This window comes from Heteronotia binoei, chromosome 4, assembly GCF_032191835.1.
Source record: "Heteronotia binoei isolate CCM8104 ecotype False Entrance Well chromosome 4, APGP_CSIRO_Hbin_v1, whole genome shotgun sequence".
Lineage (NCBI taxonomy): Eukaryota > Metazoa > Chordata > Lepidosauria > Squamata > Gekkonidae > Heteronotia > Heteronotia binoei.
In genome coordinates this window covers 53868860-53881899 of record NC_083226.1, presented here as the reverse complement: position 1 = coordinate 53881899, position 13040 = coordinate 53868860, and the positions used below count along the sequence as shown (strand labels likewise).

The following is a 13040-nucleotide window of genomic DNA, read 5'->3' as shown; positions in this document are numbered from 1 at the left end:
ACTTGCTTGAAAACTGTATGCATACAGGGAAATGTATCTCAGTCATTTTGGGGGCCCATGCCCAACTGGGTTCTGCTTATGGTAGCATAAAGTAAACCTCGCTTCAAACCAGTAAGTTTGTGCAGACCTCGTTATTTCCCTGCTCTAGCTGTTTCTTTTGAAAGAAGCTTGCAAATATATGTCTTTTTCCTTATATCTCTGCAAGAAATGGAGCTAGAGACTTTTTTTTAAAAAAAATGAAAGCTGGTGATTCAGAGAACCTGCCACGTCTGCAATGCTATAACAATATTCCAGAAATTATTTTAAAATAAATTTTAATAAATACTGGTGGTAGGGAGGAAATGGCTGCTGGGGGGTGGGTCAGAGAAAATGGCTGCCATTTGGGCTGGGGAGTGCAGGTTTTCTCACCTAAACAGCAGCAATCCAGGCTTTACTGTAATGTTTCTCAAAATTTAGGAGCAGAGCAGGTTTGAGAAAGAGTGGCAAAACCCCACAGAGGTGCAAAAATTGCTTCCCCAAAACATTGAATTCAGGGTGGATTTCCCATGTGCAAATGGCCATAGTACTTTCGGACTGAGTACTTTTATTATCTAATTAATTACAGCAGGATGATTAGAAGTGTCCATTCTCTCTCAAAGGGACCTGCACTGCAACCCAGTGCACATGTTTCTCAGCAGTAGATTGTTTTTGTTCAGTGGGGTTTACTGCCAGGTAAGAATAAGTTCAGCCGTAAATATGCCTAACTATGGACCAAGTCCGTAGTTCATCCTGATGTAAAACTGTGACTGTTTGAACATTCACAGGTGATGGATAGAGAATGCTGCTTATGTCTCTGATTCACAAATAAGAACACTGTAGACCAAGGATGTCAAACATATGGCCAGTGGGCTGGAACCAGCCCATCCAGGGCTCTCATCTGGTCCATGAGCAACTGATCATTACTTTTATAGCCAGATGACAGAGGCTATGCATTTTGTCCCTGTGCTAATTAGTATTGGGCAGTGGAAGGTGGGGGAGTGAGGTAGGCATCAGGTATCAGGGAGGTGCTTTAAGGAAATACTGTGAGAATGTTAATGTTTTAAGCATATGGATAGAGAATGCTGCTTATGTCTCTGATTCACAAATAAGAACACTGTAGACCAAGGATGTCAAACATATGGCCAGTGGGCTGGAACCAGCCCATCCAGGGCTCTCATCTGGTCCATGAGCAACTGATCATTACTTTTATAGCCAGATGACAGAGGCTGTGCATTTTGTCCCTGTGCTAATTAGTATTGGGCAGTGGAAGGTGGGGGAGTGAGGTAGGCATCAGGTATCAGGGAGGTGCTTTAAGGAAATACTGTAAGAATGTTAATGTTTTAAGCATATTTATATTCTGAATAAAAAATAATGTTAATTGGGTTTGCCTGTGTCCTTTATAAAGTTTATATCTCCTGTGCCTAGCATTATGGCTTAATAAAATGACATTTATGTCAGATCCGGTCCTTGTAACAAATTAGTTTGACACCTCTGCATGTAGACAATGTATTCACTGTGTACAAATTGATTCTAGTCTGGTTTCTTCTGTAAAAACACCTCTGCTGAGCTGTAATTATCAAGCAGAATGGGATATTGTTGTTGATTCTTATAAATTGAATTTATTTGGGCATGACTGTTTACTGCTCTGGTTACATTAGCAACACTTCAGCAACTGGATCCAAACAACTGCATTTAGAACAAAATACCAAGAATGCCCACATTATCACTTTCCCTTTGAATCATAAATCACCCACAGGGCCATTAATCCTCTCTGAAAGAAGCAACTTTTATTTTACAAGGGTGTGCCAAGCAGTGTGTAGGAGGGGAGAACAAGGGTTTTTGTTGGATTGGCTTTTCAACACAGTGTGCACAATCAACAATATGTTAGGCATGTGAAGTGCTGTTGAAAGGGATGCATGTTCAGAATTTGACAGGGCATTTAGGTCTTCTTGATTTCAAAGGGAATTAAGTACACTTCAGTCTTCTTCGTCCCTTATGCTGGTGATGACATAGGGCCAGGCTGTGCAGTTCTTTCATGAATTCCCAAGCAATATGAGAAACTCCAAGTCATAATGCAGTTTCTCCCCATGAACAGCATGAGAAATGGCTCCCATGTCACCAACATAGCCTTAAGAAGAGGTTGTAGTTTGCTTTCAGCTGTGTCATCTTGCTCTGATGTAGCTGCATATAGTTTTAAAAAAATAAAGCCCTGGCTAAGGGCCAAACAACACGAGATCAATGGCTGGATCTGCCAGCATCTCCTTTCAGGTCTAACAGAAGGAAGGGGTCTTTGGATCAGGACTCTGTTTGCAAAGTGGGTAGTAGATCTTTCCCTCGTGCACTTTTCCTGATCCTGAGAGAAATCAAAGAGGCTTTCTGGGTGGGGGAATCAAGGCACCTTTCCTTGTTTTTCCCTTACAGAGGCAAGGCAATTTGGCCAAGGCCATTTCTGTCAGGGTAGCAGGAGTGGGGAAGTGGGAGGGGACAGGGCTCAGTGGTTGAGTATCTGCTTTGCAAACAGAAGACTGCAGTGTCAGTCTCTGGCATCTCCACTGAGAAGTATCTGATGATGGGAAATATTTCTTTCTGAGACCTGGAGAGGCTCCGCCAGTCAGAGATGAGACAGACCATGGTATGGCCTAACTCAATAGAAGGCAGCTTCATGTGTTCAAGCAAGTTCTTCCTCCCCACTGCCTTAGTGCTGGACACCTGTCCCATCCAAATGACCTCCCTAGTGGGTTTTTGTTTTGTTTTGTGGGTTCTTTACACTTATATGATCAGGTCTCCTAATTTGTAATTTATCAGGGCAGTTTAGCCATCTCCATGAATATAAAGATTTAAGCATCCACAATGGATTGCTGATTGTGGCAACTTTTTTTGGACAACTCTTTGTATTTGCATTTAAAAACATAGAACATAAAGCACACCATAAGCAGTGTTATGTGCATGTGATGATTTTGCAGATATGCAGCAAAGGAAAAGCAGTATCAGGTACAACATTCAGATTCCCAAGAAATTCCACTTTCATTGTAAAGGGGGAAATTATTTCTAGTCCTTTTCATTGGGAAGTTTAAAAGTGTGTGGGCATACATGGTTACATTTCAGAAGCTAGATAAGTTGATAAATAGGATTTCTAGGGAAAGGGGCTTCAGAGCCCCTTTTTTCTTCCTTCCTAAGGCTTATAGAAGCAAAGTACAGCATGCAAAATTGCTAAAAACCAAAAGTAAAATATGCAAAATACAAACCTTTGTTTCAGTTGTTAATTTGTGCATTTTTTTTCAGAACTAAAGGGTTTTTTCCCCCTTTGATGCAGTTTTCTTGGGGGGGTTTTGTTTGTTTAGCACAAGCCATGCATTGCTCTGAAACAGGGTGCATCCATTTCTAATACACCTCATTCGATGATCAGTTTAGGTGCTGGACTTACGTTTTGGGAAACTACTAACTTTGCTCAGCTATAACAATCTACCAAAGTATGTCATTACAAATGGAAGGAAATTTGATAGTTTCATAATGACAGCCCTTGAGGCTTGGGTGGTTATTTTAAATTATTATTGCATTTGCCATGTATTATTGCTCAGCATATGGAAGGCCATTTAGACTAGATGAGTAAAGAAAGGTGTGTTTTTAATTACTGAAGTATTGCATATCTAACATAATGATAGGTTGAAAATATAATTAGCATTACATTTGGCACTACTACTAAGTATATTTCAGGATCCATTAGCTCCTGGTACTTGTGATGCTGCACAGCTGATAATTTAAAGTTAATGTTTAAAGAAAAAAGGGCTACTTGAAAATCAGCAGGAGAGCTTGAAAAACTGAATCAGCTGTTCTGAATTCCAAGGAGTCCACATTTTAAGAACATAAGAGAAGCCATGTTGGATCAGGCCAATGGCCCATCCAGTCCAACACACTGTGTCACACAGTGGCCAAAAATATAATTATATACACACACATACACACTGTGGCTAATAGCCACTGATGGACCTCTGCTCCATATTTTTATCTAACCCCCTCTTAAAGCTGGCTATGCTTGTAGCTGCCACCACCTCCTGTGGCAGTGAATTCCACATGTTAATCACCCTTTGGGTAAAGAAGTACTTCCTTCTATCCATTTTAACCTGATTGCTCAGCAATTTCATTGAATGCCCACGAGTTCTTGTATTGTGAGAAAGGGAGAAAAGTACTTCTTTCTCTACATCCCATGCATAATCTTGTAAACCTCTATCATGTCACCCCTGAGTCTACGTTTCTCCAAGCTAAAGAGCCCCAAGCATTTTAACATTTCTTCATAGGGAAAGTATTCCAAACCTTTAATCATTCTAATTGCCCCTTTCTGGACTTTTTCCAATGCTGTAATATTCTTTTTGAGGTGCGGTTACAAGAATTGTACACAGTATTCCAAATGAGACCGCACCATCTATTTATACAGGGGCATTATGATACTGGCTGATTTATTTTCAGTTCCCTTCCTAATAATTCCCAGCATGGCATTGGCCTTTTTTATTGCAATCACACATTGTCTTGACATTTTCAGTGAGTTAACTACCACAATCCCAAGATCTCTCTCTTGGTCAGTCTCTGCCAGTTCACACCCCATCAACTTGTATTTGTAGCTGGGATTCTTGGCCCCAATGTGCATTATTTTGCACTTGGCCACATTGAACCTCATCTGCCACATTGACGCCCACTCACCCAGCCTCAACAAATCCCTTTGGAGTTCCTCACAATCCTCTCTGGTTCTCACCACCCTTAACAATTTAGTGTCATCTGCAAACTTGGCCACTTCACTGCTTACTCCCAATTCCAAAACATTTATGAATAAGTTAAAGAGCATGGGACCCAGTACTGAGCCCTGCGGCAACGCACTACTTACCATCCTCCACTGCGAAGACTGCCCATTTATACTCACTCTCTGCTTCCTATTAATTAGCCAGTTTTTGATCCACAAGAGGACCTGTCATTTTACTCCATGACTCTCGAGCTTACTAAGGAGCCTTTGATGAGGAACTTTATCAAAAGCTTTCTGGAAATCAAGGTAAACAGCATCTATTGGGTCTTCTTTGTCCACATGTTTGTTCACCCCCTGAAAGAAACGTAACAGGTTAGTGTGGCAAGATCTTCTCTTACAGAACCCATGCTGAGTCTTCCTCAATAACTCATGTTCATCAATGCACCTACTCATTCTGACCTTGATAATGGTTTCTACCAACTTTCCTGGTATTGAAGTCAGACTGACTGGCCTGTAATTTCCCGGATCTCCTCTGGAACCCTTTTTAAAGACGGGGGTCACATTTGCTACCTTCCAGTCCTCAGGAACGGAAGCAAATTTCAATGAAAGAGTACATATTTTTGTCAGGAGAACCACAAGTTCAACTTTGAGTTCTTTCAGAACTCTTGGATATATGCCATCCGGACCTGGTGACTTATTAGTTTTTAATTTGTCTATCAGTTGTAGGACCTCCTCTCTTGTCACCTCAATCTGACTCAGGTCTTTCAGCACCCCTTCCAAAATAAGTGGTTCTGGAGCAGGCAAACACTTCTCATCTTCCACAGTAAAGACGGAGGCAAAAAATGCATTCAGCTTCTCAGCCATTTCCCTATCCTCCTTCAGTAATCCTTTTACCCCTTGGTCATCCAAGGGCCCCACTGCCTCCCTGGCTGGTTTCCTGCTTGTAATATATTTGAAGAAATTTTTATTGTTGGTCTTTATGTTTTTTGCAATATGCTCTTCATAGTCCCTTTTTGCGTGCCTGATCACAGTCTTGCATTTGATTTGCCACTGCCTGTGTTCCCTTTTATTAATCTCACTTGGACTAGCTTTCCACTGCTTAAAGGAGTCCTTCTTACCTTTTACAGCTTCCATTACTTTGTTTGTTAATCACCCCCTGAAAGAAATGTAACAGGTTAGTGAGGCATGCAGGCCTTTTCTTATACCTTTTTGTGCCTTTCCTAACTTGTGGTATATATTTTATCTGAGCTTCTAGGTTTGTAGTTTTAAATAGCCTCCAAGCTTTCCCAAAGGTTTTAACTGTATTTACCTTTCCTTTCAGTTTCCTCTTCACATGCCTCCTCATGTCAAAGAATTTACCCCTTTTAAAGTTAAATGTGGTTGTTCTGGTCTTTTGGGGCAACTACCTATTTATACAAATGGTGAAATCAATAACGTTATGGTCACTGCTCCCAAGCGGTGCAATCACTTTTACATCTCTCACCAAGTCTTGGGCATTACTTAGGACCAAATCCAGGATCGCCCCACCGCTGGTAGGTTCTGAGACCATCTGTTCCATAGCACAGTCATTGAGAGCATCTAGAAACTCAATGTCTTTCTCTCGACCTGAACACATATTGACCAAATCAATGTGCAGGTAGTTAAAATCACCTATTACAACATAGTTTTTATGTTTAGCCACTAACTTTAACCCTTCCATCATATTATGATCATCCTCTATTTTTTGATTTGGTGGGCAATAACAAACTCCCATAGTTAAATTTCCTTTTGGGCCCTCTATTACAATGCAAAGCTTTTCTAGCAGGGAATTTAATTCTCTGACCTCAGTCTTACTGGACTGTATACCCTCTCTGACATACAGAGCCACCCCACCTCCAACCCTTCCCTCCCTATCCTTACGATATAACTTATATCCAGGAATCACCGTGTCCCACTGATTCTCCTCATTCCACCAAGTTTCTGAAATTCCCACAATGTCTATGTTTCCTCCCAACACTAAACATTCCAACTCACCAATTTTACTTCGAACACTTCTAGCATTTGTATACAAACATCTATAATTTCCCAGGCAAGCTAGGCCTGCAACCTTCCTCCTGCTGCCTCGAGACTTTGGCTGACAGTCCATATTGTTTGTCACCATCTCAGTGGACAACTCTGATCCATTACCCAGTAGAAAAGTAACAGCTAACCCTTCATCTCTTTGAGATGAGTCCTCCCGAACCAGAGACATTTCATCTCCTGTCGGCTTTCCCCCAAGATTTAGTTTAAAAACTGCTCTGCCACCTTTTTGATTTTAAGCGCCAGCAGCCTGTTTTCATCTGGGGATAAGTGGAGACGGTCTCTTTTGTACAGCTCCTGCTTGTTCCAGAAAGCATCCCAGTGCCTAACAAGCTTAAACCTTTCCTTCCTACACCATCGTCTCATCCACACATTGAGACTTCTAATTTGTGCCTATCTCTCCAGCTCTGCACGTGGAACAGGTAGCACTTCTGAGAAGGCTACCTTGAAAGTCCTGGCCTTAAGTCTCCTGCCTAGCAGCCTAATTTTTTCCTCCAGGATCTCACGACTGCATTTCCCCACATTGTTGGTGCCAACATGCACCACGACCACTGGCTCCTCTCCAGCACTGTCTATCAGCCTATCTACAACACGCGTAATATCTGCTACCTTCGCACCAGGCAGGCAAGTCACCATACAGTCACCATACAGTCAGCTGTCTACTTGCCTAAGGATCAAATCACCTACTACCAAGACCCCCTCTCTCTCCCTGCCCAGGGATGGTTCCTTGGCATGAAAGGATACCCGCTCACCAACTGAAGAAGAGGTCCCTTCTGAGGGCGCATTCCCCTTATCTTCAGCACAGTGCCCTGTTCCCTCTCGACCCTCATGCTCCCTGGCAGCAATGGGGCTGCCATGTTCAGAGTGGGGCTCATCTAATATGGCCCCAAGAGTCTTCTCTGAATGCCTAACTGACTGTCTCTGCTTCTCCAGGTCAGTCACCTCGGCCTCAAGGGTACAAGCTCATTCCCTGAGGACCAGGAGCTCCTTTCATCGAGAACACACCCAAGACTTCTGTCCTGTGGGCAGATAGTCATACATGTGACACTCAGTGCAAAACACTGGAAAGCCCCCACCCCCCTGCTGGCATTCTACCTTCATGATAGCTTTTTAAAAAATATACAGTCCCCTTTTAAATCCCATTTGTTTATGTAGCTCTCCTTCTGGAGGGTCAACTTACCTTATTGGGAACACAAGGAAAATAGGGATCTGGGTTCCTGATCCTTACACAGCCCCCAGGCCAAGAGCCCTTTAGCTCTCGCGCCTCTGGCAAGGCGCAGCTTAATAACACAGCCACTCCTAATCAATCAGCAACAATCACCTTCAGTCACCTTCAGCCCACTCAAACGAAACAGAGAGCAGTTCCCCAGCAACTACAAACTCAGAATTTTCAGCAGTCACACAAACTCAGAAATTTTCAGCAACCTCCCCAGCTGCTTAGAAAGCCAAACCTCAGCCTTATAGCACTTATTCTCTGCTCTCTCTCAGAGCTCTCTGAAATGAAATTTTAGATGACTTAGTGCAATCCTAAACAGAGTTATACCTTACCAATCCATTTGGCTTAGAAGGGTGTGACACTGCTTAAGAACCAGTGGTTGGACGTGTTTTGTAACTATGGCTATATTCTTTACCTATGTTCCTGAACATTTAATCTCTGGGATATACTTTTTGGATGTGGTCAGGTAATGATGATTTATGTAAGCCTGAAAGAAGCAGTACGAAGAGGCCATAGTCCCTCACCCATACATATCCTTCCCAAAGATCTGTCTTAATTTATTGGCTAATATGATGCATATTGCAAATGGAGAATGATGGGAGGAGATTGTTGAAGGAGCAGGGAACTATATAGGGAAATTAGTGTCTTGAGGAAAGTAGATGGGTGACAGAGGACAAAGGTGAGCTATGGATACTGCAGGAAAGAACAGTTGTGGTGAATGCAAGAAGCATGTAACTGGAGGTGTAGTAGAACAGATATGGGAATTGTGGAGGAAGAGGAAGAATGCAACAGTTGTTGGCCTGTGGTCAGAAGCCATTGATATAACCCATCAGAGCAATATTGTAAAAAAAAAAGGGAAAAAAAGAAAGCAGTGTGTAATTCAGGGTATTTTGACAGACTTGAGATTTTGAAGAATCCATGGAAAGAATTATATGCAAAGAAAAAAGGCTTGCCAAAACAAGATAAAGAGCTCACTTCCTCAGGGTCTGGAATTTTTTTCCTCAGTTCATTGTGGGTGAACAATTCAGATGTTATATTCATATATAGAAAAACAAGGGCTTAGAGTACAGTATAAAAGCCTACAGTATACAATAGCTTGTATTCATTTTTGTAAATCCCTTCCTCAGCTAAAACCATGTCTGACCATCAGCATGTCTCCAGCAATTCTCTGTTCAGACTAAATCCATTAAAACTATTATGAGATATTTATCATTAATAAAAATATGTATTAGTTAGTGCATTGATTCTGTACTCTTTTGGTATGGTGACCCACAAATCCAAATTTCCTTAGCATGGCTGCCCATTTTTTTTTTAAAAAAAAAAACAGAGCATTGCACTAATCAAGCCTGGGAACCATTTCCATAAGTTTTGTGACCCAATGTTAGGTCTGGTTGGGAAATATTGAGCTAGTGTACATTTTTACATATTCATTTGAACATGGAAGTTTTTAATGAACCTTGGTTGCCATACTTGGGAGGAGTGATTTTAATTTGTCAGATGCACATTAAAAATATTGAAAAACTGTTCCCCAGAATTTTTTTTTTAATAATAACTCAGTAAAATTAATTGTTTCTGCAAATGCGGAGGTTGTGTCCTCAAATGTTTGGATCACCCAGCATTTTCTTTCCCTTCTCAGAATAAAAATTCTGAGGTCTTTAATGTGTGTGTGTGTATCTGTCTGTGTAGACAAGCTATAATTAATGGGTCAACCTATCTCTTCCTAACTTGTCCCAAGGTTAGAATTTAGGTAAGTGTACATTGTGACGCTGTAGCTGTGACATTGGGCTGCATTCTGGCACTCCACTCAGCTAAGTGTGGAGCCTTCCTCCAGCACCAGGTCTGTTTATCCAGAGGAAGAACCATAAGAGAAAGTATTGGGCTGAGGGAAGGTATCACACTTAGCTGAGCAGAGTGATAACATACAACCCAACTTTTAAAAAAATGTAATGTAAAAAGAACTTCTATACCAGTGATATCAATCACCAGAAATGTAAGTTTTCCGTCATGATGTCTTAGATTTTGCTGATCCACTCGATTCTGAACTTTAATGTTATTTAGTAAATTTATATTCCACCCTTTCCTATGACAAGCTCAAGGCAGATTACAAACACCATAAAACTGTTAAAATCCAACAATCAAACAACATATCAGAATAAAATACAGTATAGGCAGTGCAGGCACTTTACAGATTAAATGTGGATGTCATAGTTGTAATCCCAAAAAATAATAGTCGAGATGGTAAATCAATAGGTCAGTTTGGGGGAGGCCAATAGATGGTATAGCAATGAAGTGATACATCAAGTAAGGAAAGTGATATCAGAGAGCAGAGAGGAAGGTATAATTGGGCCAGAGCACTTTTTATCTAAGAGAAAGCCTCCCTCAAAAAAAATACAATAAAAAAATCAAGTATGTTTTACTTGGACATATGAGACAGTGACAGCTTGTAAACCCCTCCGTCTGATTTCCTTAGTTGCTCTCCCTGATTAGGACTGAGTACCTGGGGCCATGTGTTAAAAGGCATGCAGGATAGAGCTCAGCATACTGATGAAAGGAAACATACAGCCTAGGTGAGAAGGAGAAAGCCACAGAGAAGCTGTGATAAGTTGGGGAGAGGGCTGCAGAGGAAGCAGAATGCAACAGAAAGTCCCAGGAAGCCAACAGAAAGTCCCAGGATGTTCCAAGGACAAGGAACAGGGGCAAGGGGGACCAAGAGAAGAAGGGACAGAGGTAAAGGTATAAGGAGAGAAAAAGGTAAAGCAAAGTAATCTGGAGGAAGGAAGCCTGGGCCTGGCCTTTGGGTCTGTCATCAAACTTTATGGGCCATGTCTTCAAAGTAAAGCTGCCTGCACTGACTTGGAAAATTCCTGGAGATTTAGAGCTGATGCCCGCAGGGGATAGAGTTTGGGGAAATGGGGGGGGGGGGGAGCTCATCAGGGATATGATGCCACAAGAGTCTGCCCTGTGAATCTGCCATTTTCTCAAAGGGAATTGATCCCTGCAATCCAGAGATCAGTTGACATTCCAGGAGAACTCCAGGCCTTACCTTGAGAATGGCAACCCTATATTATCACCAGCTTTCAATTAGTATCTTGAAAATTATGACTACTTTGTTCAAGTAGTTACCCTTGAGTGCTTAAGCTTATGCTATATTGACCCAATAGGCTTAGTGTAATGTTAATTTCAGTCTTGGCCTAATTCTTCCTCCCACTATGCTAATGAAATTTTAACTGATAACATCCCAGAGAAACAGAGTTAATTAGGCATGTCCTCTAGGACTTTGAAAATCCTACTCCACCTCATTCCTGACATATTGTAAATATTAATGATATTCTCACAGCATGGACAGAGCCACTGTTGTATTTATCTTGCTGAAAGTATTTTAAGTGGCTTGTTCAGCCTCTCATTGGCAGCTTGTGCATGGCTAATTCTGCCTAAGTCATCTTTAGAATCCCATCAACAGCAAATATCTAGCCATGAGATTAACATGATTCATGAGTAAAAAGGTTAATATTTCTTTGAAAGATTTATGGTCTCATAAAACTGGATTCTTGGTTATTTATTCAAAATAATTACAACCCAGCTTTTAAGAAACTTTCAAGATGCTTCTCCCCTCCCTTCCCCAAACAGAATTGTGAACTAAAACAGCCAGAACAAAATTGCTATATTTTTTTAATAGTAGCACTGGCAGCAAATAACATGGTTATTAAAAGCCCAGACAAGTAAGATTGATTTTACCAAATGCATGAAGGTCAACAAAGATGGCACCAAACAATTATCTCTGGGAAGACTATGGTAACTTCACCCAAAATTATTATGACCTCAGGGAATGCAGGTATGTTCACATATGTAACTAATACAGTACACTGGTTGTTTTTTCACATGCAGGTTGATCTCCGAGCCACTGACGGCAAGCTTATGCGCCAGCTACTGGTCATCAATGAAAGCATTGAATCTATCAAGTGGATGATGGAAGAGAAAGGAGCCATCACTAGCAGAGGTAGCAGCCTGAGTGGCAGCCTCTGCAGCCTACTGGAGAGTCAAGAGACCTCTTTGAGAGGCAGCTACAACAGTTTGCAGGACGGCAGTGACGGACTGGATGGCATCTCTGTGGGGAGTTATCTGGACACTTTGGCAGATGATGTCCCTGGGCGACATACACCTTCAGACATGGACCAGTTCAGTGACTCTTCTTTTATAGATGACTCACAGTCCCTACATAAACATCCCAAGATCGAGTCCGATGAGTACTACTGCTTTGGTTAATTAAAGAAGAAGATTTATGAGGGACAAATATGCACTTGTATTTATGACTTTTCCATGCTGCTATTTGTGTTAAGCTTTTTAAAAGCACCTTTATAAATGAAAACCTATTTTAAATCTGCTTTAGTTTTCTCTTTCAGTGTTGCTCCTAGATTCTTTTTTCCTCCTAAGTGTTTTTTACCTTCTTAATTTATTGCAGTGATTCTTCTTCTCTTTTATAATATCACTTTTTACCAATTTTTACAAAAATGAAGGTGGGGAAATTAACGTGATCTTGAATACAAAGTGTGGGAATGATTTTTTTTTTTTTTAATTCTGCATCTGACTTACAATAAAACACTTCCTTTATCTGTAGTTTGCAGTTAAAGCCTCCATTGGAATTAAAAAAATTTATACTTTTTGAAGCTAAGTTGAAAGTAAATAAGGAAATCCCCTTACTGTAGAGGTTGGTAGATTTTTAGTGCTCACAGATCTGATGGGGAAAAAACACAGAACCTTCCAAACTCACATAAAACCACTGTGTACGTTTAGAAAATTTATACGATTCAGAGGGGGGGGGGAATGATTTTGGGATTGTACCACTTTGGGGAGAGGGAGGAGCCTCCTTGCACACAGAAATGTAATGCATCAGGGGGGAAAAAGGCTAAGCTAGAGCCCTGTCCACTGATATAGTTGCTTTCTGCATGACTGGATTTTAACACAATATTCCATGTGAAATCTAAGCCAAACCTGTGCAACAATACTTGCCCAAGTTTT

The 13040-nt window shown here is 41.2% G+C and overlaps 1 protein-coding gene across 1 annotated transcript in view; it reads left to right on the top strand.

Annotated features, from left to right (window-relative positions):
- Positions 1-12638, top strand: part of LURAP1L (leucine rich adaptor protein 1 like) — a 41530-nt gene extending 28892 nt beyond the window's left edge. Inside the window, exon 2 of the mRNA XM_060237315.1 lies at positions 11910-12638. Within this exon, the coding sequence (XP_060093298.1) occupies positions 11910-12287 (378 nt within the window). The 3' untranslated portion in view covers positions 12288-12638. The remainder of the gene's footprint in view (positions 1-11909) is intronic.
- Positions 12639-13040: the final 402 nt, after the last annotated feature.